At 54.3% G+C, this 23,931-nt stretch overlaps 7 protein-coding genes across 7 annotated transcripts; 3 read left to right on the top strand and 4 right to left on the bottom strand.

The window, feature by feature from the left end:
- Window positions 1–831: 831 nt before the first annotated feature.
- Window positions 832–936, bottom strand: CTAM01_00321 (uncharacterized protein; the record flags this gene model as incomplete). Its single annotated transcript, XM_060516374.1, has 1 exon — window positions 832–936. The coding sequence occupies one exon, from the start codon at window positions 934–936 to the stop codon at window positions 832–834; it is 105 nt and encodes a 34-aa protein (XP_060389000.1).
- A 520-nt stretch (window positions 937–1,456) lies between these two features.
- Window positions 1,457–4,183, bottom strand: CTAM01_00320 (PH domain-containing protein; the record flags this gene model as incomplete). The annotated part of the gene is made up of 3 exons (XM_060516373.1): window positions 1,457–3,823; window positions 3,899–4,102; window positions 4,181–4,183. 3 exons carry the CDS (start codon window positions 4,181–4,183, stop codon window positions 1,457–1,459), a joined length of 2,574 nt encoding a protein of 857 aa, XP_060388999.1.
- A 3,811-nt stretch (window positions 4,184–7,994) lies between these two features.
- CTAM01_00319 (uncharacterized protein) lies at window positions 7,995–8,402 on the bottom strand (the record flags this gene model as incomplete). Its single annotated transcript, XM_060516372.1, has 1 exon — window positions 7,995–8,402. The coding sequence occupies one exon, from the start codon at window positions 8,400–8,402 to the stop codon at window positions 7,995–7,997; it is 408 nt and encodes a 135-aa protein (XP_060388998.1).
- Window positions 8,403–14,178: 5,776 nt separating this feature from the next.
- CTAM01_00318 (uncharacterized protein) lies at window positions 14,179–14,568 on the top strand (the record flags this gene model as incomplete). The annotated part of the gene is made up of 1 exon (XM_060516371.1): window positions 14,179–14,568. The coding sequence occupies one exon, from the start codon at window positions 14,179–14,181 to the stop codon at window positions 14,566–14,568; it is 390 nt and encodes a 129-aa protein (XP_060388997.1).
- Window positions 14,569–15,341: 773 nt separating this feature from the next.
- Window positions 15,342–15,581, top strand: CTAM01_00317 (uncharacterized protein; the record flags this gene model as incomplete). Its single annotated transcript, XM_060516370.1, has 1 exon — window positions 15,342–15,581. The coding sequence occupies one exon, from the start codon at window positions 15,342–15,344 to the stop codon at window positions 15,579–15,581; it is 240 nt and encodes a 79-aa protein (XP_060388996.1).
- Window positions 15,582–16,825: 1,244 nt separating this feature from the next.
- Window positions 16,826–19,106, top strand: CTAM01_00316 (uncharacterized protein; the record flags this gene model as incomplete). The annotated part of the gene is made up of 2 exons (XM_060516369.1): window positions 16,826–17,000; window positions 17,194–19,106. 2 exons carry the CDS (start codon window positions 16,826–16,828, stop codon window positions 19,104–19,106), a joined length of 2,088 nt encoding a protein of 695 aa, XP_060388995.1.
- Window positions 19,107–22,416: 3,310 nt separating this feature from the next.
- CTAM01_00315 (uncharacterized protein) lies at window positions 22,417–22,734 on the bottom strand (the record flags this gene model as incomplete). The annotated part of the gene is made up of 1 exon (XM_060516368.1): window positions 22,417–22,734. The coding sequence occupies one exon, from the start codon at window positions 22,732–22,734 to the stop codon at window positions 22,417–22,419; it is 318 nt and encodes a 105-aa protein (XP_060388994.1).
- Window positions 22,735–23,931: the final 1,197 nt, after the last annotated feature.

The raw sequence follows: 23,931 nt of genomic DNA, 5'->3' as shown, positions 1-23,931 counted from the left end.
CAAGACCATACCTTCTCCTACCCTAAGCTGCCCTTGATTCATTCAGTGACAGCAAGGGAAAGGGGAAGAAAAGACCTAGGAAGGAATTTTTGATGGTCCTCAACTGGACCTTCGAGATAATGCGCCTCGTCTAACCGCGCCCGGCTAGAGGTGATGCAAAAAAAAAGCTTTCCCCTGTTGGTATCTTGAAACCGATCCCAGGGGCAAGGTAAAGTTACCTCCACGCCTCTCTACGCATACATTGATGCCGCAAGCGAAGCAACGAAACAGGACCGCAATGCTCCGTTCTTTATGCAGAGTTCCAGAAAAGGGCCCGGCCACTATGTCAGACGGAAACTGCAGAGAATCCCCATGAGCTTCACCGGGTCGAATTAGCTCACCCACAAGTAAACCTTCCATTGCCCTTGCCTTTCATCTTTTCTTCAACTTGGAAAAAAAAAGGCTTTGATAGATGGATTCTATTCGAATCGCTCAACTCAGCAAAGACTCTTCATCGTCTCGTTCCCCCCCCCCCCCTCTTCCTCTCAACTCTGTTTCCCCTGACTGCATTTCGCGCCAGGCCAAGACTCTCTCTTGAGCAAAGACCAAAGTTCAATCTCTGATACATCACATCACAAGGGAAGTCTTCACAGCTTCAAAAGTCACGAGAAGAAAGAGCAAATGGTATTCATTTTCATAACCGAGATCCCGGAGCGTCGCCCACAACAGCGGCTCGGCTCCTGTTCAGGTCCCCCCCTATTTTTCATTTTGCAACCAAACTCTCTCAAATAGCTATAACAAAAAAGTTAACTTAGGTATCATGGTAATCCCTCCCAGTAGTAAGTAATATGTTTAGAAAAAAGGGCAAAGGAGTGTCTTTTCGTTCCATTTCATTCCGTTTCCATTCCGTACGTGTTGTTTTCTTTTTGGTATTTTGTTTTTCTTTTCGGTTTTCATCAGAGAAATAAGAGACAGCGAGAAATAGAATAATTATGTTCAGTAAGGAACCTCAACAGAGTTGTCCAGATCAAAATCCCCGGGTTTCCTATCCTTTCCCTCCCCCCCTGTTGTAATAAATAGAGGAAAAAAAGGAGTCATATACCCGGCGTCAGGTAGAGGGGGGAGGGAGAATCTGATTTCAAGGATGTAACAAATGCCGCTTTCCAGATGACTTATGCAAGAGAGGAGATGAAATGGAAAAAGGAGACGAGGGAGATGGTTCAAGCTTCTCATAGTGCCCGAGAAGCTCGACCTCTCAAAGAAGAAATCCAAAATATGGCAAAAGAGTGTACCAATGACGACCTTTCATAATAGGAATAAAGTCCCCGAGGCAAATGTTGCTCGCTTGCTGGCTTGCTTTGCTTGAAGTGAAGATGAAAAACAGTGAAAAACAGACGTTAAACACGAAACGCAAGTCATTATCGGATATTCGGTGCTTTTCTTGGCTTTTGAGAAAGGATCGTTTCGACAGGGAGGTCTAGATCATGTTGCCGTTAACACTGACCTCGAACCCATCACCCTTCTGCTTCAGCGCCTTGGCGAGCATCAACTCCCGCATCCAATCGATACGGTCATCGCGGCTCTTGACGGCAAAATGATGCGTCTTGCCCGTGCCGTTGGCGCCCTCGGCGGGGATCGACCCGGAGCTCGAGGAGTGCCCGTGCCCGAAGCCGTGCAGCGCGCTCCCGCGCTTCCGCAGCTTGGCGCCCGCGGACTCCTTGTCCTTGTCCTGCGGGATGAGCTGGAAGCTAAACGCCGCAACGGGGTCGCTCTTCTCGCGGCTGTGTGACGACGAGGAGCTGAAGTGGACGGCCTTGAAGGCGGCGGAGAGCTTGCTCTGCGACGCGAGGCTGGAGCACGCGATGGCGTAGTCGTCGACGTCGACGTACTCGAGCGTGCGGTCGACCGTCTTTGCGTCCTTGTGGACGGCGAGACGAGTGCCCTTGAGGGTGCAGAAGGTGTCGTTCCACTCGTGGCGGAGCATCTTTGTCTTGCGCTTCTTCATGGGGCCCTGGAAGGTCACGCCGTCCTGCTGAGCGGCGGAGGCGGCTTGTTTGACGGGGAGGGAGGGCGCGAGGTGGGTAATGGGCGGGATAGCTTGCTCAAAGGGGGTTGTGCGCTCGATGGGGGACCAGGGGTAGTTCACACGGGGAGGGGCTTGGAGAGGCTGCTGTTGCTGGAGGGGTTGAGGGCGGACGGATGTGCGCGGGGAAGTGTGTCTGGGTGATGTGCGGGCGATGGGGGTCGCGGTGTTTTCGTTCAAGGCGGGAAGGACGGGGAACGAGGGGCGGCGGGCAGAGGAGCGGGATTGGGTGCGGGAAAGGGGCGGCTGCTGCTGCTTGGAGACGCCGGGACGGTAGTTCATCTCAGGAGGAACGGACTGGGAGACGTCGCGGGCGATGCGGTCCATGGGCACGGCAGTGACGGGGACATCCATCTCGGAGAAGGGAGTCCCGAAGCGGTAGGGGTTGTTGATGGGGCTCTGCAGGTCCGGAGACATGGCCTCGGCCCGGTCCATGTGGTAGGGGACGAAGCCTTGCGGCTGCTGCTGCTGGTGGTACGGGGGTGTCGAGAGCGGCTCCGGGTGGGCTGACGGAGGAGGGACTGTCGAGGCGCGGAGAGGGCTGGCGCGAGGAGCCTGCTTACCCGGGATGGAGAGCTTCGGCAGGTGACGGAGGCGTTCAGGCTGGGCCTTCATGGCAGGGAAGCCCATCTCGAAGGGGGGTGTCGGCGGCACCGTGGTATCCTCGTGCTTCTGGAAGTCGAGGAACTGGCGCACATTGTCCTGGGGGTCCCTCGAGATGACGTTGCGGAGGGCAGCCTCTTGCAGATACTGCAGAGGCGTGGCGTTGCCGGGGCCCAGCACGTCAGAGGAAGCCACCACGGACGGGACGGCGTCCGAGACAGGCCTGAGGATTTGCGTAGGATCGAGGGCCCTGGCAGTGTGCGGATTGCCTGGGTTTCCGGTGATGACGACCTGTTCCGTGTCGAGGTCGACAAAGGGGTGCTCCTTCTTGAAGGCCTCGATGAGGCGCTGCTGCTTCCTCCACTTTGAGCAGTTCTCGCCCTTGGGGCACTGGTGCGGTTTGGGGACGACCTGCTCGATGCCGACGATGGACACGGATTCCATGGGCGTGATGATATCGTCGTGCGACGGCTTCTTGGGCCGCCTTCTGCTGCTCTTGCTCCTCTTCATCCCGCAGTCGTCCGTCTGCTGCCTTTCCGCCGCCCGGACCTCGCGAGTCTCCTTTTTGACTTCTCGGCTCGGCTCGTCTTGGATCGGCGTCGGGGCGCGTGGCGAGCTAGGTCTGCTGTCGCGCAAGACCTGAATCTGGTTCCAAACGCGCGTCCTCATGCCGAATGACGGAATGTCCAACTCCTTGAGATCCTCGAACTTCAACGTAATTAGGATGGGCCCGTTGATATCGTTCTCCACGAAGCGGCCGGCGACCGAGAGCTCAATGCCAGCATTGAGCATCGACTGCGCAACCATCTCTGGCGTCCATGAGACGAGCTCCCTCGACTCAAACTCTTCGTACGTGAACTGAAAGGGACCGCTCTGGTGTCTGGATGGGGGCATCGGCGGCTGCTGCGGTCTGATGTGTCGGAATGGCTCATCGAAAGGTCGCGCCGTCTTGGGTGTCACCGGGGACAGCGTCAGGATGGCCTCGTCAAAGTAGCTGGCGGTGGAAGCACGGAACAGGTGCGGGCCGGAAGGACCCTCAATGTTCTTGTTTGGTGACTCCATCATCTCTGTCGCATACATCATCCGCCCTTGACTCGATCTTGGCGTCTGCACCTCATCGTAGGATGAGAGTGTCGTGATACTTGGCTGGCCGCCAGACTTTTTGCGCCCACACACGTTAGCTATAGCCCTCTTGGAGACGGGGCCACTGCCGCTTCCAACAAAATCACTTACAGAGTTGACACTGATCCGAGGAGAGTTGTCTTCAAACTCGCTGAGCACGTCGTCGTCCCATTCCATGTCCATGAACTCGGTCGCCACCGACGTTGGCCTTTGCGGCTCGGCTTTGATGCCAAAGAATGTGTCGCGCATGGGCGCCTTTTCGCGCATCTCATGGCGCAGGCGACGCTCGCCTCTTTCATATTCTTGTGTGTAGTTCTAGCGGCGCAAAGTCAGCCTCAAAAGCCACACACCGCGTCGCAAAACCCCCGTTTTGACTGTCATTCCTCAACTCACCATTTTGTGTGTATGTGTGTAAGTGGTTATTCCCAGATACGGAAAGTGGGGTGGAGGAATGTTCAAGAGGGCGTGGACTGGCTATATCTGACTTGCAGTCTACAGCGCAGGACAGCCTCCTCCGTGGCAATTTTGGTACCCTTTTCTTCTTTGCTTTTTCCCGTACAGCTGGGAATCGAGGGGGGAAGCCGTTGCCGGCAGTACTCTGCTCTATGAAGCCTGTAGATACTTGGGGATAGCGGCACGCAGTGCAAGCTATGGGGAGGTTGAATACGCCTCGGGGCCAGCAAACAAGACCAGCGAAAAGGAGATGCCTAAAGGAAAAAGAGATATGAGGTCCAGCAGAGCCGAATATGCTCGTTTGGTATGTAACGGGTCGCAAAAGAGAAGAAGGAGGGGAGCCGGTACAAGGCGGGCGCCTACCGCGAGTTATGTATGTCTAGTGTGTCCATGCACGGCGGAGCAGTGTAGGGATGTGAGACTGGGGGGGTGGTTGACCGTTGAGAAGGAGGAGGAGGAGGAGGAGGAGGTGGAAGCATGGTGGTTGAGAGAGAGTCGGATCACAGCACATACGCAGCAGCAGCAGAAGCACGCACAGGTATCCCATCACCTACCCATGGCATGCCCTCGTTCCCCAATATGCATGCTGGCTCTGGTGTGATTCGACCTGTGGCACTTGCACACGGCGCCGATGGTGGCACTCTGAACAGACCAGTCGAGTGTATAATAATAGCCCGGGTGGTGTGTGGGCAGGTTAGGTATCTAGGTTCTGTGTGCTAGGTTCTGGGTTGGAGAGACGACAGAGGCAGATAGAAGAGTGCGCTTGCGTGTACCTACGTGCGTGTGTGTGTGGCCGAGCGGGCAAAGGCCCAGCCCATGAATCGACCATTCATTGAACCCTGAACAACGGCGGTGGTCCTAGGCGACGATACCGGCGTCGATTAGTTGTTGGGTGAAGATGTGAGGAGAGACAGAGAGTGAGTGAGAGAGAGAGGGAACGCTTCAAGGGCTGGTGGTTCCCCGGCCAAAGGGGGTGTGTAGCCGGGCAGCCATCCATGTGGATAGAGGTGCACAACCGGCAGCAAGCACTTTGCACTTGCAGCGAAGCACCACGCAGGACGCGGCATGTACTCCGTTCGTCCCCCCCCCCCCCCCCATATCCCAACACAGGCAACTGGCCAGGCACAGGGCAGCACAGCAGCAGCAGTGGGCGGAAGCTGTGCTCGTACAGGCGTGGGGAAGCGTAGTAGTCAGTACTCAGCAATGGACCTGTCTCTGCTCTGTGAGGATGCGTGAATGGAAGGGGGGTGGTTCGAACTTCGAACAGAGAGAGGAGACAGAGGTTGAAGCGAGGAACGGGAGAAAGAGGGTCTAGGACGGCGCAAAGGTCGGGAAAAGTGTAAACCTGATTGGCCGGGGACGGGAAAAGAAGCTCGTGCATAGCGCCCAGCCGACGGACCTGGACTTTGGGCAAGAGCAAGAGGCAGGCGCTGGAGCTTCCCATTGGCCATAAATCCAAAGAAACAAAATGTCGTGGGATGTTATTTTAGGGAACGCTAACACGCCATTGGTTGGAAAATCGGGATACCGTGAAGTTATCTACGGGAATACGTACATACATCCTTGCCCCCGGCTTGCCGCTACGGCGGCGTTTAAGCGCCCGTCTTTCTCAATCTGGCGGCCACTCGCTGTTCGCTTGTCGTCTGAATAAGTGGGGCATGTCGACGACCACCCCCCGGTCGCCGGCCGTCAACGGCGTGAAGCACAAAAAAAAAGGGAAAGGCAGGAGACAGAAGGGAAAGAGGGGAATGGGGGTGTGGCACACATCCGCCGGGATGAGACCTTGCCATCCTCTTTCTCTTCCTCTCTCTGCTGTATCCGAACGGATACGTCTCTCACCTCACCTCACCTTACCTTCAATGCTTTTCCTTTTCACACCTTTTTTGGGCAGTCATCCACAACTCCACAACACCCGATTGCGCACCCTCGTTCAACCCTCGCTCAGTCCACCGCCCGCAACATGGGCTCTTGCCTCTTGGTACATACACTCCGTACTTCCTCGAACTCGACTCTTCTGGCCCATAGCCCCCACACCATTCGAGCTAAAATTCCCATCGTGCCCTGTCCATCACCTGCAAGGATACCACTGACAAGGACCAGGGGCAAGGACGAGCAGCTTCCCCGGCACACACACCTCTCTCTCTCCCCGTCCATTTCTCTTCTTGTTTCCTGATGACCTCGCACCACACAAGCTTGAAGCCGCATGCCACAGCAATAAAAAAAGCAAAGAAAAAAGCTGCACTGCACTGCGCTGCACTGCACACTGCACGCTTTCCTCAACCCGCCCGCCCGTCCGCTCGTGGTTCGCTAGTGCCCAGCTTACATACCATTACCGATACAACCAGCTTACGTAGTACTTGTACAGCTTTACCTTAGCTATCCATGCCTGAGTTCCCATGCCTGCTTGGCACCCTCTTCTCGCCTTTCGCGGCCTTTGCAGAGAACCCCCAAAATGCGCCGCCCACCGCCTGCTGTTCGCGGACTTGTGTCACTATCACCGCCCACGGCCCACCACCCATCACTTATCGGACCTTAGCTGTCATCACATTCCAATCTTATCAAGTCTCTTTTTCCCCCCAGGATCAAGCCCAGCACCACACAGGCGTAGTCTTAGCTATGTCTTTGACACTTCGCACCTTTAGTCTGGTCAAGGCATGTGGATCAAGACAAGACGAGACAAGCCATGTGAGCGCCCTGCCCAATCCCGTCATGGCCGTCCTCTCAACGGCCACCCGAATCCTTCTGGCTGGGAAACTTTCCCAAGGAATGCAATGGCCCGTAGAAGTCCTGCATCGTGCGGCTTTTCTTGCCCAGCAGTTCGTTTTCCCGTATGGCGGGACGAGCAAATCAGTGCTACACCGTGACCGGCCACCTTACTTGACCGTCCGTCAACCATACGCAGTAGAGAGAGGCCCAAAAAGAAAGAAAGGGGAGAATTACAGCCACATCTACACCCCCTCTCCCCATTTCTGCCTCCTTCATGTTGCACCCTCGGCTACCTACAGCCCACCGCACACCTCCGATCCCGACGAGTCTCGACTCTCAAATGTCCACGGTCCAGGGCCAGGACCCCACCCTCACGATCAACTGACTTCCCCTCACTGGTCTTCTCAGCCACTCAGTATGCCCATCGGGCCTCCATCGGAGAAATCCCCATCAAACCGAGACTACCATTCCGTCCGGGGGTTTTCGACGAGGCCAATGGCCTTGCGAGAAGCCTCTTTTACGAAAGGTCCCAATATGAGGCGAGATTTCGTCTTGGAATTGGTCCTCTTGGGTGACTGGACTGACATGGGACGCTTCGGATCTTAATGGGTCCTGCCACGCCCAAAGATGACCTTTCTTCGCCCAGTTGGCCCGTTGCGCTCCTCATCCTCCACCTTGCGTGTCACTGTCGGCGCAGTCCGTGGATCGCTTATCATTAGTCTCGCCTTGCCCTCAGCTCGCAAATCATGCGCGCCTCTGGATACTTACTTACCGCCCAATCGCTCCGTGTCAATAGCGAACAACGTGACCAGGCAAAAGCTGTAGCTGTGGCACATGACCTGCGCAACTGGCTCACCGTTGCTGCCAGACAAATTTGATAGAGGCAAAGAAATCTCTCAACAGTCAATGAATCCTCAGTCACATATCCACGTATGACTTCATACTCACAAGCCCTGCAGATGGCGGTCAAAAGTGTGACGAGAGGACATGGTTGATGCAGCAGCAGCAGGTCTCTTGGGCTTTTGCATTCGTATGTATGCACCCGTCGCTAGCTTCCATAGCTTGATGCCGTGGAATGGGAACTCTTGGCCTTGTTTGCTGGATGAGAGTCTCCATCCAGCGAGCCATACCTATCCCAAGAGGGACAAAGGGGGCTGGCAGAATGTGCTCTTGATAGGTAGACGACGATGGACGGTCTGGAGATGGTGGTACGACAAGACCTTGGTGGCCAGCTTTCTACCCCGCAGAGCCGTTGAGACAAATATGCGATACATGCCATGTCCGAAATATGGTTGCTGCCACACTCTTGTAGGTTGGCGGATTGGGATGCGGTGATATCTGATAGAGCTGCAGTATCGGACCTTGCAGAATTTGGGAAGCTGACACCACCACTCTGCTCTCTCTCTCTCCGGATACAGGATCTGACTCTGCTAATCGAAGCGTCCAAAAAGCACATCTGATTGGGGCGCAGATAATGACATTGGAAAAGTCAAAGCATTGGTGAGTTGCCATTGCTACCATGGTGGCAGCCGATTCCGGTCCCAGAAATTCCAACCCCTCTCCCGGCCGGCAATCAACCAGTTGCGCAACATCAACTTCTGTGTGTCGGTGTCGGTGAAGCACCACACATCTCCACATGTAAGGGAGCAATAATGCGCTTCGAGGAACGACAAGAGGCCAGCGCAGAGAATTTCCGCTGACTCATAAGATAGCCTAAAAGTGCTGTGAACTTGTGAAGGTCGACCCCGTACTTGCCTTAGCAGTGTGACGCTCTGCAGGGAAGCATAAAGCACGCTCCCGCTACTGCATCCCCATCTTCCATGTTCATTCCAGGTGGTGTTCGATGCGTCTCCGAGACATAAAAAAGCCGTGGCGGTATCCGACGGGACAAGAATTTGTGAATCATATGCAGTCTTGCCTTCTTCACCGACTCTTCACGTCGTCTGGCATGCCCTTGGATGACCTCATCCGATCATTTCCGCGAGACAGGGAGAACATGTGTTCAACAATGCCTCAGTGTCTCGGCCAGATCAAGAATCTTTCCTTGCGCTGTTGTCTCAGTCCCTTCAACGGCAATCCATAGAGAGCTTGTCCGACCGGAGCCGGGTCGCACAGAGAAACACCTGGCGGTGATTGAGGTTAAACAGCGACCAGTAAGAGGCCGAAATGCGAATGGCGGAAGGAGATCCCAGCAATGGAGAATTGACTGTCGATAATTATGCTCCGCGGCCGACTCTACCCGATGGCCATTCGAGATTCAGTGCAAGACCAGGCCATGTTCCAAGGCAATTGGGCAGGGCGTCCGCATTCAATTTCTGATCCTGGAGGAGGATCATCGAATATGGCTAACCCTAACGTGGGCTGGGGCACAGTGCACCTTGTACACACCCCTCAGCCCGCAATTGAGCCCAGCAGGGGTTGATGGCTATAGTATGGCGGACGATGGTGTGGTTTGGGGGAGGCCATCCTCGAATGAATCGGCGTATTCTCGAGGGTGTTTTTACCTTGTGTGTGTTCGTGAGAAACGACGTTCTCCAGACATGTCTCCAGTGCGCAACTCATGTCCTCCAATGAGTTGGCTGGAACACGTTTTCACGCGCTCTCACATGATGGCGAACTAATGCGAGCCTCGCACTACTGTTGTGGATGGATGACTCTCCCGCTCATGTCAACCAGTGGATTTCGATGCTGGAAAGGCGATTGTGATGGTGTTGACGAGTCTCAGAACCAGAACTCGTTGCATTGTGACCGTTTGCAAGCCCCTAGAAATCTCTTCGTCAGATCGCATGGCGATGCGGCGCGGATGGCCTGAGCGAGACGGATGCAGGTCATCGTGATTTCGGTCCGCAACTGGCGCTCCACTAGTGGCATGTCGAAAATGGCTGCCATCTCGTAGTTGACAGGGCGAGGCGAGCCGATACAGAGGGCGTGGCTTATCATCTGCAATGTGCTTGGCATCCATCTGCCACGAGTCGTATCGCAAGCAGTCAATTTATCCAGACAATGGGAGGCATTGTCCGTAAGATGGCTCTTCAAGGTTTCCTTTGTCATTCGTATCCTCAATGCAACATCAAATTCGTAATTCATTGTTGGTTGAAATGCATCCGATGTTAGGGCCTAGAATGCTAAATCTTCGGTGTTATTTGAATTGTCGATTGTTGAAGAGAAAGGTTGTCAGCTGCATGCCATCCCGTAATGTCTAGACATGCGACGTTGAAAATCATGCAAACTTTCCTATTGTGCCTTGGGGTCCGAAATCTGACCTCACGGGGGCCATGTTCTCTTCCAAATTGCAATGCAGTATGCGCTGTATTTGTGATTCTGTGCCGCAATACAACACAGTATTTGAGTGAATCGCGGCGTTGGGGGTTGGACCTGGAAGCTTAGATCCACAGATTCAGCGGGAGGGCGGGAGAGCATGGATCTGGTACAGTGCTCCCGTACGGTACGGAGCTCAAAGCTGAGAATGTCGGCCAGGGTGTTCCTGGCCTTGTGAGATTTGCTAGGTAGTCGACCACAAAGGTTTGTCTGCCGCTTTGAATAATGCCGCGATCTTTCTTAGTTCGCGCGTCTTCTTCTCCATGTTTACGGACGTAATATTTTCGCCAAAGGCAAACAATAAGCCCAGAGACAGACTAGAGGCCGTAGGTTGCGACTAGGATCTGTGTCGATGTGCCGCGCGTGGCTGGGGTCCAGAAGCGACGCGATGTTGCGCCGTTCGCGAGCTGTTAGCGGAAGAGCGGGAAGACTGGGATGCCCAGGCGTGGTTTTTGTTCTCCGCAAAATCTAGCGGCCGCATTCCCTGCAATCCGATATCTCGACCCTCAAGGTTCAAAGATGCTGTTCACATCACATCACATTAATCTAGCCACAACAGGACAGTGATTGGGGATGATGGGCACACCTCAACGCCTCAAAGTCTGTCCGCCAATCAACGGCGCGGGGTTTTGCTCGCTGCCATTGACGACTCCAGAAGATGAAAGCCGACATAGGTAGTGGAGGGAAACGATATGTGTGATCTGGTATCTTGGCAAGCATTTCAACTCAACTCGGAGGCTCTTATAGCTCTTGATGAGAGGCTTTCAAGGGACTCATAACCAGACTTTTCGCCCATCACGGGCGAAGCCATCACGGTTGAAGCCACAGCGATTGAAGCCACAGCGCCACTTGCGGACCTCGATGGCAGGCAGTCAGCAGTACAGTCATCTTTCTCTCATGGCAAGCTTGAAAAAGCATCTCAATTCAAGTGCTGGGTGGGCACTACACTGTTTTATTAAAACTGTATTCTTGTACTTGTGACTCAGAAAGAATTAACTTTCTTCGATAACAAGGTACTCAGATATGTGTGATCTGGAGAAAAGGAGATTGCACCGTGACAGGGGCGTCCTTCTGTCGCCTCTTTCTGGCTGAAAGCAGGTACGAACGAGGCTGTTGACCTTGCAACCGAAGTCGACGATCGCCTCAACTCAATCGAATGGTTCAATGCCACCATATCCGCAGTGTAGTATCCGTCATGTACAAGGGGTAATGAGGGCCCGAGGGTGAGGCACAAAAACAGTGTCTTGGCCACGCCGATCGTTGAATCATGCCATATTTGGCTGCGAGAGAATAAATATTTATGCCGAATAGTGTTGTTATATGTGCCGCACGAGCTGACAATGCGAATGGAAGAGTCGAATGTAGATGAGGTTGTGATAGCGAGCACCGATATCAATCAGTTGGGCACTGACAGTCTGACAGAACGGCAACCCGGCCAGCGAGGCACATGTGGCGTCTGACCGGATAAACTTGCGTCTTCCGCGGGACGGACGCTGACGAACGGCGGGCTCTACTGCGGCGAAGGCGGGACGTAGTGTATCCGTACTGCGGGACGGGCAGATAATTGTTGCGCACTCCGCGAGCCATGGGCCCCCTGAGACTCGAGAGACGCGATGGGCGACGATCGTGAACATTTTGCGATGATTGTGATTGTCAGCGGGCAGAAAGGCAGGCATCATGTTGCGAAGGAAAAGAAAAAAGACCCTGGGCTGTTGGCTGATGACCGCGTGCGCAGAAACCTAGTCAAGGTAGGTACGGCACGGATGCTGTACAGGCCGGGTGCTGCCTCGAGGCGGCGAGCTGTTGGTTCGAGCCGCCGATGCAAGACCGTTCGTTACTGACGGGTAGGTTTGCAGTGTACTCCGTAGACCCCGGATTAATGGCAAACCAACGCTCCGTCGAGTGTATTGGCGTGAACTAAAGTTGACGGAGTTCGGATGTAATGGCGGTAGGTAGTGTCGTTGGAGCTAATTAGGTCCTTTGGGCGATGGTGCCAGTTGGGTGGGAAGCTGTCGCCATAATTAGCCCGCATGATCTAAAAGTTGGCAGACTATCGATATGGGGTGATATCGTGACCTGGCAGGTTAAACTCCCGGATAAGAGGGATAATCCTCTCAGAATGGGGGTAAAATAAAAATAGAAGCAGACGACGGTTGTTAGTTGGCGTGACTGAATTCTGCGGGTGACAGTAAACAGCTGCAGCGGCTAGACGATGTGACGAGCTGGATGACGCATGGAGAGGTGTGCTCAAATTAGCCCACATGTCAGAGTTGCAAAAGGGCAAATAGTGTGACGCAAAGAGGGTTAATTCGATCACGCATCATGAGCTGGGCGGCTAATTAGGCCGCCAGAAATAGGCCCAGATGGGATCATGGATGAGGTTTGTTCCGAGGGTGACGGATGGCCAGATGGTCAGATGAACGGTACCTATCCGTACTGCTTAAGCAAGCAATGGAAGGTACAGGGAAGTGAAGATGATCCGAGTATTCCGTCTCGGAAGGTGGTGAGGGCGGTACTCCGATGCCGTACCTTAGGGCAACGTAGCCAAGTACATAGGTAGTCCGTACCTTAGCTCACCAGGCAAGAGCGTCCTGTTGACGGGAGATCACCATCATCGGCGGACCTTGCCCGACGTGCCTCCTCCAGACAGCAAACTTGCCGTGCGGCGGGCGGCGTGCCTGCCAGATGCATACGGCAAGGAAGGTACCTGAGGTTGTCGTTCGGCAGCACTTGCACGGCACGGAAGGAAGCGGAGAGCAGGAATAGGAGGGGAAAGAGATGAAGATACGTCACCGTGATTGGCCGAAATTCGTGAGGAAAGCACAAAAGCCAGATTTTGGCTGGCAGATGGTGGACAAGCATCTGAGGAACGTGCCATGCGTGCCTTCCGCTGCAGCGCCTCTGCTTCCCTGCGAGGGCAAGAGCAAGAGACAAGAGGGGCAGGAAACATGGAGCTAAGGTGCCTTAGCATGCGAACCCCGCGAGAAGGTGCCCTGTCACTTGCCGCGCTCCTGCCGCGTACTACGTATTGGCCAAAGCTCTGCCCCCACCCGGAGGACTAGCTGGGGAGTCCCTGACCAATATTCCTGCACGATCTTCTCGCTTGCAGCAAACAATAGCCAATCCGGGGCCGTAGCGGTCCTTTCACAAGAGCTTAAATCCCTGCAACATCACAAGCGCTAATGAACGGTTGGTCCCGAAGCCCTGCACGAGACGACAAGTCGTCACACCTCGCCGCCGAATCAACGTCTGCGCCAGCCCTCTTGACAAAGGAACCTCGACTGCACCGACAATGACGCTAACGACGTACTCCGTACCTCTGTCAGGCTGTCCAAGCAAAGAGGTGGCAGGTGCTGGAGACTGGAGAGGGAAAAAGAAACGCAAAGCAAATACCTCAACGGAGTAGTACCTACCTACCTACCATCGGGAGGACGAGTAGCCAGCCGCAACCTTGTCCCTGTGCCTTTCTGCAGCCGTTATTCGCAACGACTTCGGAGTACAGCAGGCAAGAAGTAAAGAAATCCTGACGGCTTTGGCGGAGCGGAGCACCTTGCACGACATCTCCCGCGGTGCCATGATACCCCCTTGCTTGCTGCACCTGCCACCACTTTCGGCTGTAGTTGGGTATCGATGGCCAAGTACCGGCCTCGACATCTTCCACTCTCCATCAAAACCCACTCGCTCATCTTTGGAGATGGATACTCGCCTCACTCGCCTATCCTCCCCACGATCCGAGGTATTTTCACTCTCTTGATTATCTACGGATAATCCAATTACACCAAGCACAAACCCACCTGCTGACAGGCTACAGGATACAGCAAAGCACCCCTGAACTTCTCGCCATGCACGACAGAAAGTCCTAGTTCCACCGTATCAACTCCGGCAGCCACATTCGACCGACATTGAGTGGCCGTATGGACCATCCAATCCGGGAGCTGACCGCCTTTCTCGGCCTTCTCATTTGTGGATGCTCTTTAGAAGGCCCTGTCTTGTTCGGTCGAGTCCAAGTCTCAAAGAAGAACACGAGGCAAGATGAGATCCAACATCGCTCTCGCCAGAGTCGGCAACCTGTTGCCAAAGTAGCAAACACTACGGGACCTAATTCGACGGGGCTTGAACTTTCACCCAGCATGGGTCTTTGGAGAACCAACAGCAATGAAGATCATTCCCAGAAAACGATCAGGCTGATTGCCATATTTGATGCCATTCAACGGGGGCTCCAGCGGTTGACTAGTCATGTTCCGCTCATGGACATCCATCATGCAACCATGAAGCGAGGCTCCTCACATGGGATGATCGGATGAATCCACCGCGTTTGTCAGACACAGGGCTAACCTCACCAAAAAAGGCTGACAGGGCCCCATACCCATGCAAACCCGTAGGTTCTTGCCCGGCTTTCGCTTCTGGCTCTACGAATACCTACGGTAGTATTTCGATGATGGGTCCCACAAGCTCAGCGAACTGTGTTGGTGGTTGGCAAGCTTCATGCAAGTACGTGCGATCCTAGGACAGAGCTTGTTAGTGGGAGAAATGATCCACGACCAAATGTCATTTGCAGGGAGGAGCCTGGCTAACTGTAGCTCTGCTCAGTGCTTGGTCATCCGTCGGCCCCCGAAATCCTCTCCTCAAATCGTGCCATCGACGGCCTGCTTGGCGGCCGAGGGGGACCATCTATCGATAGTACTTGATGTCGGAGCCGGTGCAACGTATACAAGATAGATCAAGACCATACAGATAATCCATACGGATACTATTATGTGTTTCTGCAGCTCCGGCTGCGCAACGGACTCCCGCGGGGTGAACTCGCATCCGGGCGAACTGCTACTCGCAGCATCAAGTTTCCCCTTCCAGTCGATATTGAAGATCAGCATCTGCACCGGTCAGGGCCCGGGACGACAGAGTGGACGCGGCATCGACGGCGGACAGCCGGAGAGGCATATGGCCGGATGGAGCACAACTCGATAGCAGGTTGGCAAGTCGGGTTGGGCAAACAGGAGGCGGGCCCCATGTGGTTCTGCATGTCTCTGCGTAGCGTGGTGACCAGGTGGTCGAAGGTGTGCTTGGCACCTTGGTCCCCATGGCCTGCCATCCAGAGCCAGCCATGGCAAGCCACGATATGCATGCGTTGCCCGTTCACTCGCTCGACAGCTGCTCGCACCCATGTCGTCCATCTCGAAGCTGCCCCCCCTCTCGACGCGGAAGTGTCCATTCCTATTCTATTCTCAGGTGGGGTCCAACAGTGAGTGCGACCGCCTTTGGCGGCCCATTCTCATTGGAGCCTGTAAGCGCAGGTCAAAGTCTCACGCACTCGATGTGAAGGCGGCCAGCCGGCCTGCCTTGTGCCCTAGCCTACGTTAGTCTGGAATGCAGAGCAGGCACACACACACTCACGGCTCGGGGGGACGATGGAGACACACATACATAGGTGTATCCAAATTTAGAACAATATTGATGTTGGCTACGTAGTGAACACCAGGCAGACCACTCAAAGGCCCGTTGGTTGGCGCAACAAGAGGACGGTCATGATGAAGGCGGCCACAATATAAGACTTTGGACCATCCATCACGAACAGTTGGATTCTGGCCTCCTCTCGTTGTTGATCTGTAGAAGTCAAGCAGAAGAAGAAGAAGAAGAAGGAAAAGTGATCCAAGTGTTTGTTCAAGGTTTTTTCTCTCTCATTCATACAATTGTTTTTTGATACCCTCCGTCCACAATCTTCGGAAAACCCCAACCACTCGAATACCACCCGATAATCCAGTTCAAGGCAAGCCGGACTTGCTAAACGACCAGTCACTCATTCGACACCACCGAAACCAAAAAACCCACAGTCGATCACTCTCGACATATTTGCAATTTTACAATTTGCAGCGCGCCCATTGCTTACAGTTTACGAAACGAGATCAAATTTGCTGTTGCATTTTGAACGACAAGGAAGAAAGAAATAATTCAATAATCTGATACGATTTGGAACCTCGGGTTTCTGGAAACTCGACAAACCATTCGACAAACAAACCGGTCTCTCATCTCAAATTGCGTTGACAGCGGGCGAGCGAACAGACGATTCCTGACCATCGAATCCCCCTCGTCGAGTTCTCCCCCCTCTCCAACATCGATCCCAGGTTGTCCCCGCCTTTTTTTTTCACTCTTGGCTACCAGGAAAGAAAGAGAAGCGAGAGAGCACAGAGGAACGAAGACTGCTTCACCCAGCACACAAACACACACAGCACACACAAATCAGAAGAAAAGAGGAGAAGGCCACAACGCGCGCACTCGCACTCTCACACCCCCCAGGACCCCTGGTCGTTCTTTCCCCGGTCCAGAGCACAGTGTCGGTCGCTTCCGTCTCTACACAGTGTAACGGTTCCTGCCACGCCCCTCCACTTGTCGACCCTGGTCCCTGATCACCCCCGGTCCACCACACATTCACACACCCTTCACCACACCCCTCCCTCCCTCCTCTCTCTCTCCTCCGCCCCAGCCAGCCAGCTCTAGCTCTGTCTTCGCTGCTCGGCTTGTCATTCACACGCAGGTACCTCCATCGCGAACAGAAGAAGGGTACAAATGGCATCTCTACCCCCCAACCACATTCGAGAGGACTTCATGAGATCAACAGCTGCAGTCAACATGGCCGTCGCATCTTCTGCGAAGGCCAAGTCGGCCTGCAAAGCCAACACCACCAACAACAACAATGCCAGCTCCAAGGCAAAGTCACAAATGCACCGCCGTTCAAGGACAGGTACGTTCATCCCAAGAATCCCCTTCTTTTCCCCAAATCCCATCCCATTTGGCATGGTATTAGCCATGCTTGACTTACACCCACATCCAAATCCCACTTACACGGGAGCGACTCTCCTTACTCACCTCAAATTGTGTCCTCTACGATGGTCAAACCTCATCTAAGCACTTAAGACTAATTGAATTTTCTACAGGATGCTACACCTGCAGACTGCGCCGCAAGAAGTGCGACGAGGGCTCGCCAATGTGCTCCGCTTGCAAACATCTTGGTTTGACATGCGAATACAAGCGCCCAATGTGGTGGAGCAACAACGACGCCCGCCGCAAGCACAAGGACGACATCAAGATGATTATCAAGCGCAAGAAGCTCTCAGAGAAGGCGTCGCACACAATCCAGACTTCCGTCGGCTCTCCTCCCGGCCTGTCGCACTCTTTGCCCACCTCTGCCACCTTTTCCGACCCTCTGGACCGCACTCGCTCCGCCTCCATTGACTCGCACTTCTCCCAGGCTTTCAACTTCAACAGCCCGCCAACTGTCGGTGCCGATTATGCTGCCTACAACCCCCAGATGCACCCCGACTTCATGTTCAGTGGCTTCCCCTCGCCTTACGAGATTGATGTCAAGACTGAGCGCCAGGTCTACATGAACGATGTGCCCACTCTAAGGGAGTCGACCATTTCCACTTTCAGCACCTACCACACTCCCCCACCCCCGGGAACCATCCTGCCTTCCTCCGTGCCCCTCGACGGCGAGTGGACCGAGCAGATCTACTCTGAGCGCAAGGAGTCCCTTAGCGAGGAGGCCCTCAACGTCAACTTCTTCGACTTCTCTCATGGCCCGGCCATGTCCAACCGCCAGGTCGCAGTTGAGCTTGACGAGAACGATCAGCGCCTGCTGGACCACTTTATCCAATTCGTCCTGCCCACCATCTTTCCCATTCTCGACTCCAACCAACACGGCTCAGTCGGTTCCGATCTGATCTTGCCGGCTCTGCAGAGCAACAAGGGTTACCTGCACTGCTGTCTTAGCATCGCCGCCCAGCACTACAAGGCGACCATGAACGTTCCCGGAGAGGAGATTGACCAGGACATCATGCGCCATCGGTATGCCACCATCTCGTCTCTTTGCGACGCTTTGAACAAGGACGAGAACCACCAGGAGATTCTCGAGGCTGCTTTGGGTCTCATCTTCTTCCAGTGTGTCGTCGGTCGCTTCGACGACGCACTGCCCGACATCCCCTGGCACCAGCACTTCCAAGCTGCCATCAGCTTGGTCCAGAAGCTTGACCTACCCCGCCTGGTTTCGGATCCCCATGAGCAGATAACCCAAACTCCCTTCAACATGACCTTGACCTCTTGGATTGACATTCTTGGCGCCACCATGCAGGGACAAGCTCCTACCTTTGCCCACACCTACCGCGAGAAGCACCTGTCAAACAACCCTAGCCTGGGTCTTCGCGAGCTCATGGGATGCGATGACCGTGTCATGTACCTCATTTCTGAGATCGCCTGCCTCGAGGCTCTCAAGGGAAGCGGCATGGACGACATTACTCTTTGCCAGCACGTCCACGCTCTTGGCGACCAGATCAACCTCACCGAGATTGGCGAGCCGGGTCCCAAGATGCCTTATAATAACAACGGAAGCCTTTCCCCTAAGCAGCTTTCCAAGAACATGACAGCCGCATTCCGCCTTGCCGCTCGCATCTATCTTTGCAGCTTGGTACCCGGCTTCAATCCCGCGCAGGCTTCCTGTGTCGGCTTGGTTGAGAAGCTTGCCAACGTTCTCCAGCTTATCCCCTCGGGACCTGGAGGCTTTGACCGCAGTCTCGTCTGGGTCTACCTCGTGGGCGGCTCTGTCAGCTTGCCTGGCAGCTCTTTCCGCGCTCTCTTTGAGGACCGCGTTGCCCAGCTTGGCGATGTCTCTGACTGCGGCTCCTTCGGCCGCGTCGCCTCGCTCCTCAATGAAGTCTGGATGCAGACAGGCAACATCAAGAGCAGTGACAGCTGCGCCGGCAGCCCTGGTTCCACGCAAGGAGCTGAGGCGGTAGCATACATCCACTGGAGGGATGTCATGCAGATGAAGGGCTGGGACTTCTTGCTCATCTAGCATCCTGGCTGGTTCCGGGTTGTATAAATGTGTGCAGAAGGCTCGCCTTCCATCTGCATGGTATGTATACCGCCTCCGCAAAGGTGATTCAGGCAATCGCTTATTCCCTTTCGCGCAACCAGGGCTGCTTGGCAGCCTGTCTTGCACTGCTGGACACTTTAGAATCTTCTCTTCTGATCTTCCCCATTTTGATACCACATTTTTCTACATTTACACCAACCTAATCAAAGGTTGCTTTGGGTTTACTAGAAGGACACGCCGCAAGGCACACGGAGCGGATATGAACGATGAGAGCGAAGACACTTGGATCACACTTTTCTACCTTTTCTGCTGACTGGACACTTTCACGGGTGAGGGTGCACGGGGCAGCTGGGTCTGGCTGCCAGGATGATGGATGATGACGAGGGATGATGGGAAAGGGACTGCCTGGGTGAGGCCCTGGAACATGCAATGGAAACATGAGATGCGACGAACGACTATTCTTCATTTATTCAGACAGAACACACTTTCGTCTGATATCTTGGTTTTTCTTTCTTCTCTTGGGTATACCATAGCATGAGCACGGGAAACGGGCTTCATCGGAGTTTATGTTTGGGACTTTGGGACTAGCAGTTCGGTGCATCTGGACTGGATCGGATGGATCAAAGAGAAGGGCTCTGGGAGCTGCGATGGGCTAGCTTCCCAGTTGACTTCTTCACATGGTACTCATATGGTAGCCTTTCGGCTCTCTACGGAGCAGTTGGCAGAATCGAGCAGGATTATAGGAATCATGTAATACCAAAACATTATACCCAACAATTTCAAAAGCACTACTTTCGAATCATGCCTTTTCCCCCCCTTTACTGGGCTTTGAAAGCTGTGAAGAATTCCCTCACCAGTGGTGCCCACCGGCCGAGTCCGAGATTTGTCTGGGCCGGTCTATGCCAGGGTGGGGGGGTCGAATCTTGAAAGAGTACACAGTAAGTTAAGGTAGGAAAGTTCTCCGGCTTACTGCGTACTTGCACGGGTGTGGCGAACACCACCACCTTCCCCCCTTGGAAGCACTTGGGCCGAAGCTTACGCGCAAATGGAACGATGGAGGGGAGGGTGCGTGAGACGGGAGTGACGGACGAGAGGAATCGATTACTGGACGAATTGAACATGAGAGACAAGGAGAAAGAGAACAGCGATGGGGCGTTTTTCCTTTGGCAACTCGGGAGTAGAGGAGGGGAACGGTGGGAGGTGAAGATGCAAGCTGCCGATCGAGGGTGGTACAAAGGGTCACTGTAACGTGTGTTTGCTCAAGGTGAGGTACCTAAGGCACCTTGCAGTACAGTGTCTTGTTCGGAAGCCAATTGAAGCATGTCGCGGGAGGATGCGGATTGTTTGGATGCGATGGACATGGCGTGGGTAGGTAATTGGCTCTGTGGGTGGTCATGAGGTAGCGCAGGTCCAAAGAATTTTCCCAATGAAATGGACGGAGAGCTTGTTCTTCTCATAGTGGGCTATATTACTGTTCACACGCACTATAGTTCACCTTACCTCGCTTGAGTGTACCGACGCGGTAGCGCCATCTCTTTTTCGGTCCTTTCTCTTCTTCGTCAATGGAGGTTGTTCTTGCGATGCCGGAGGGGGTCCGGTGGTTATGAGATGGGGGAAGGGGGTAGAGGTATGGTGGGAGGTTTGGAGGGGTAAAGAGGTCGCGCGAGCTGGTGGTACCCTGGGTTTGTGTATCCATGTCCCTTTGAAGTCTGGTGGTGTCGGTGTTGTGGAGGTGAAGAGATGGTTTGCCGGTAAGGTAGCGGTGAAGGTTGGCTTGGCTCGGTGAGCTTTGGCCCGGTGTGCGGCGGGGTGTTTTACCAGGTACCTTAGCTGGGGAGTGCCCTGCGAGGTGTGCGGTTCAAGGTGAGCTCACCTGACGTCCATCCTCGGTCTGTGTGGCTTGTCTTTGGCCGGGATCACGAATTGGGTAATCCCGTTTTTTCCCTCCCCGACACCGAGGTACTTAGGTTCAGGGTGATCACGAAAGAGGAGGGAGGGAGGGGTGAGGTAAGAGAAAGATCCGAGATGGTTGAGTGTGCAATGTTTCATGGATTGGAGGTCCGACGCCAGTGGTGAACAGGGTCGTTTGTTCAGAGTGCTGACGATATGATGAGTATTGAAAGAAGGGTTGATTGGAGACTATGGGGCCTGGGGTATTGGGAATGTGGATACCGAGTTTTGCTGGTTCTGCAAGAAACCCATCGTTGTGGGATAGAATAAAGTCAAGTCATCTGGAGGTCCATGGCATCATTCCTTTGTGTGTATTCATGTTCGCTACCTTACTGTGCAATGGTGGTGGGTGTGCGTCTGTAAAACAATACAGCTGGGGTGTTTTGAGGACCACAGTATCGAGTTAACTGTGGTCTCGAGATCCTATTCATACGGGCTTTGATATCCGAGTCTCAATTGTTTAGATTACACACCCCTCTGTCATCCATCTAAGGTGTTGACGACAGGGAGAGGGGGAGTTTTTGGGTTTGTGCGGGGACTTACATCTAAGCAAGGAAAGGAAAAAAGAGACAGGGAAGAGAGATAGGTCTCAGATGACGGAAAGCGAGATTCACCCAAGCTTGAGCGCTAACCACTTGCATAGCCCGAACCCGTACCCGTTCCCCACGATTTCGGGGGACCGTTCACCGCCGTTGTTGAGTCACTGAACACGCTCGAGATACGGTGTACGCACACATATTTCCGCATATGTGTTGTGAATCACTGTGAATTGGCGAAAATGGAGTGGTCCCCTTGGGGGTTGGTTAATTCTCGGCGCCGATATCGTCTTTGGGGGAGGGGAGGGGAGGGGTGCACAAGATTGGTACCAGTATTAATTAGCGTAGTACGAAAACAGGGAAATTCAATCAAGTATCCACGTGACGATGGTGTCTGTGGTTTGCGATTTGCCCTTTCTCCCTTGCATGGGGCTGAAAACCTTGAAGCTTGGAAAAGTCGTTCCCTCATTCCTCTCTATCTCTCTGTCTTTTCATTTGCCGGGGGCCCTGCAGCGGATGAGACCACGGGATCGGACGTGCGTGGAATTCTTCGAGAGAGGTTCTGAGCGAATCCAGTATCGTCACGTGGATGAGGGGGGGGGGGGTGGTGTATCCGTACAAGTGCGATGTTGGCGAATGGGCAGAAACATGGCAATCATGGCAAGGCATTTTTGCTGCTCGTAGATCATTTGATAGGGAGTGGATGAGGGGGCATCGGGTCGAGATGGGGACCGCCGTTGCGGTGGATCTTCATGGGCTTTTTTGGCGAACCCTGGGATTTGTGGCCGACACGACTTACATGCTCACCGACGGCGACGGCGAAGGTTGACGGGGGTTCTGACGATGGTATCATGTATGGAAGTTGAGAAGATCAAAGTGTTCCCAGATACACCCCTCCCCCCTTGGTGAGCTGAAGCGAGAAGGACAACGACGATGGTGATGCTGCCTGGTGCTGTACGGACAGTGTAGGCCAAGGCCGATTTTGGCCCGTGGACGTGGTGATGGTCCCCGGTCTCCTCCATTGCGAGATGGGAGGCACGGCTCTTGACTGGAGGCTCGTCGTCTGCCGGCTGCCGATCGGTCAAAAGGTGAGGCTTTCGCGAGGCGGTCCTGTGACCCATCTTCTGAGGGAACGTGAGGGAGCCGATGCATGGCCAGCAGAGCGGCGGGCGTATAAGCCTATGAGGTAGAACCAAGGTACGGGAATAGCGGCTTCGGTGGCTTCAGTGGCTGCAGTGGCTGGAACGGATGGCGTACGTCACGTGTGGCTTGGACGGCCCCAGTGGCGGGCCATTAAAGGTTGTCGTTGTGATTTGGAGGCTAAATTTCCTCGGTCAATGTCCATACCCTTAGGTACCATGTCTTGAACCCTTGTTTTCCTTTAGTGAGGTCAAGGGTTGAGTCTCAATCCCTACGCACCACGAGCCTTCCTTCGTGTTGGTTACCCTAGTTGCTTAGTACCTAAGATACTGAACAGTGTCATGGATGGGATAAAGCGGTTAAAGGCGGACGACCCAAAAGAGTACGAAAGTACCTGGATCTTTGCTGAAAAGAGAATGGGGCCTTGAAAGGGAAGGACGGACGCTAACAGAGCAATGGAGCGGCCCAGCGGTCCCGTTTGTCTCCACTTCTCAGCGTCCGCCACCCCGGACACCTCTGACGCAGGGGCCATCCCTAAAGTCGGGGCCGCAATCGCCAGGAACGAATCATAGGCGCGCGTTTCGGCTGCGCGGCTACATTCTGGCACTTTGGATGACTCCTTTAGGAAATTCTATTCTTTGACTGGGCGACTCGCCAACCGCTCACAACCTCTCATTCTCCTTCAACCCTTCAACCACCAAGGGGAATAGAAAGTCCCCACTACCAAGGAGACATACTCCGACGACAGCCTCTCGTTGTCGCCGGCCCAGCGACTACCCAGACCAGCACTGCCTCACGGCGAGACTCTCTGCCGCCCAACGTTGCCATCTATCTGCTGTCGCCGCTACTCATTTGCTGATTATTGATATCCGCCAATGGTTTTCAAGCCTTTTTGGGGGCAGCGGGCCCTGAGGTCTGAATTTTGGCCGCTGATGCCCTATCATACTCTCTCATGATGGGAAAAGCTCAGGGGCTATTGTCTTCCGCGTCGACATGGTGACACTGGAGACGTCCAGAGTTCGCAACACCATCGCTCCACCGATTTTTCACGCCCGCTGCGATCCAGTCGCGCTTGCAGAGCCCAAGGTAATCTCTGCAAAGCAGGAGTCCCCCTTCGTAGACCCTCGTGAGTCGCCGCGATGCCACTCGGGGGCTACTTGGTTGGCCACCGACCAGCC

This window comes from Colletotrichum tamarilloi (genome assembly GCF_030869305.1).
Source record: "Colletotrichum tamarilloi strain Tom-12 chromosome Unknown Scaffold_1.1, whole genome shotgun sequence".
Taxonomy (NCBI): domain Eukaryota; kingdom Fungi; phylum Ascomycota; class Sordariomycetes; order Glomerellales; family Glomerellaceae; genus Colletotrichum; species Colletotrichum tamarilloi.
Note: the sequence above shows the minus strand (reverse complement) of the source record. Positions and strands in the feature narration are given on the sequence as shown.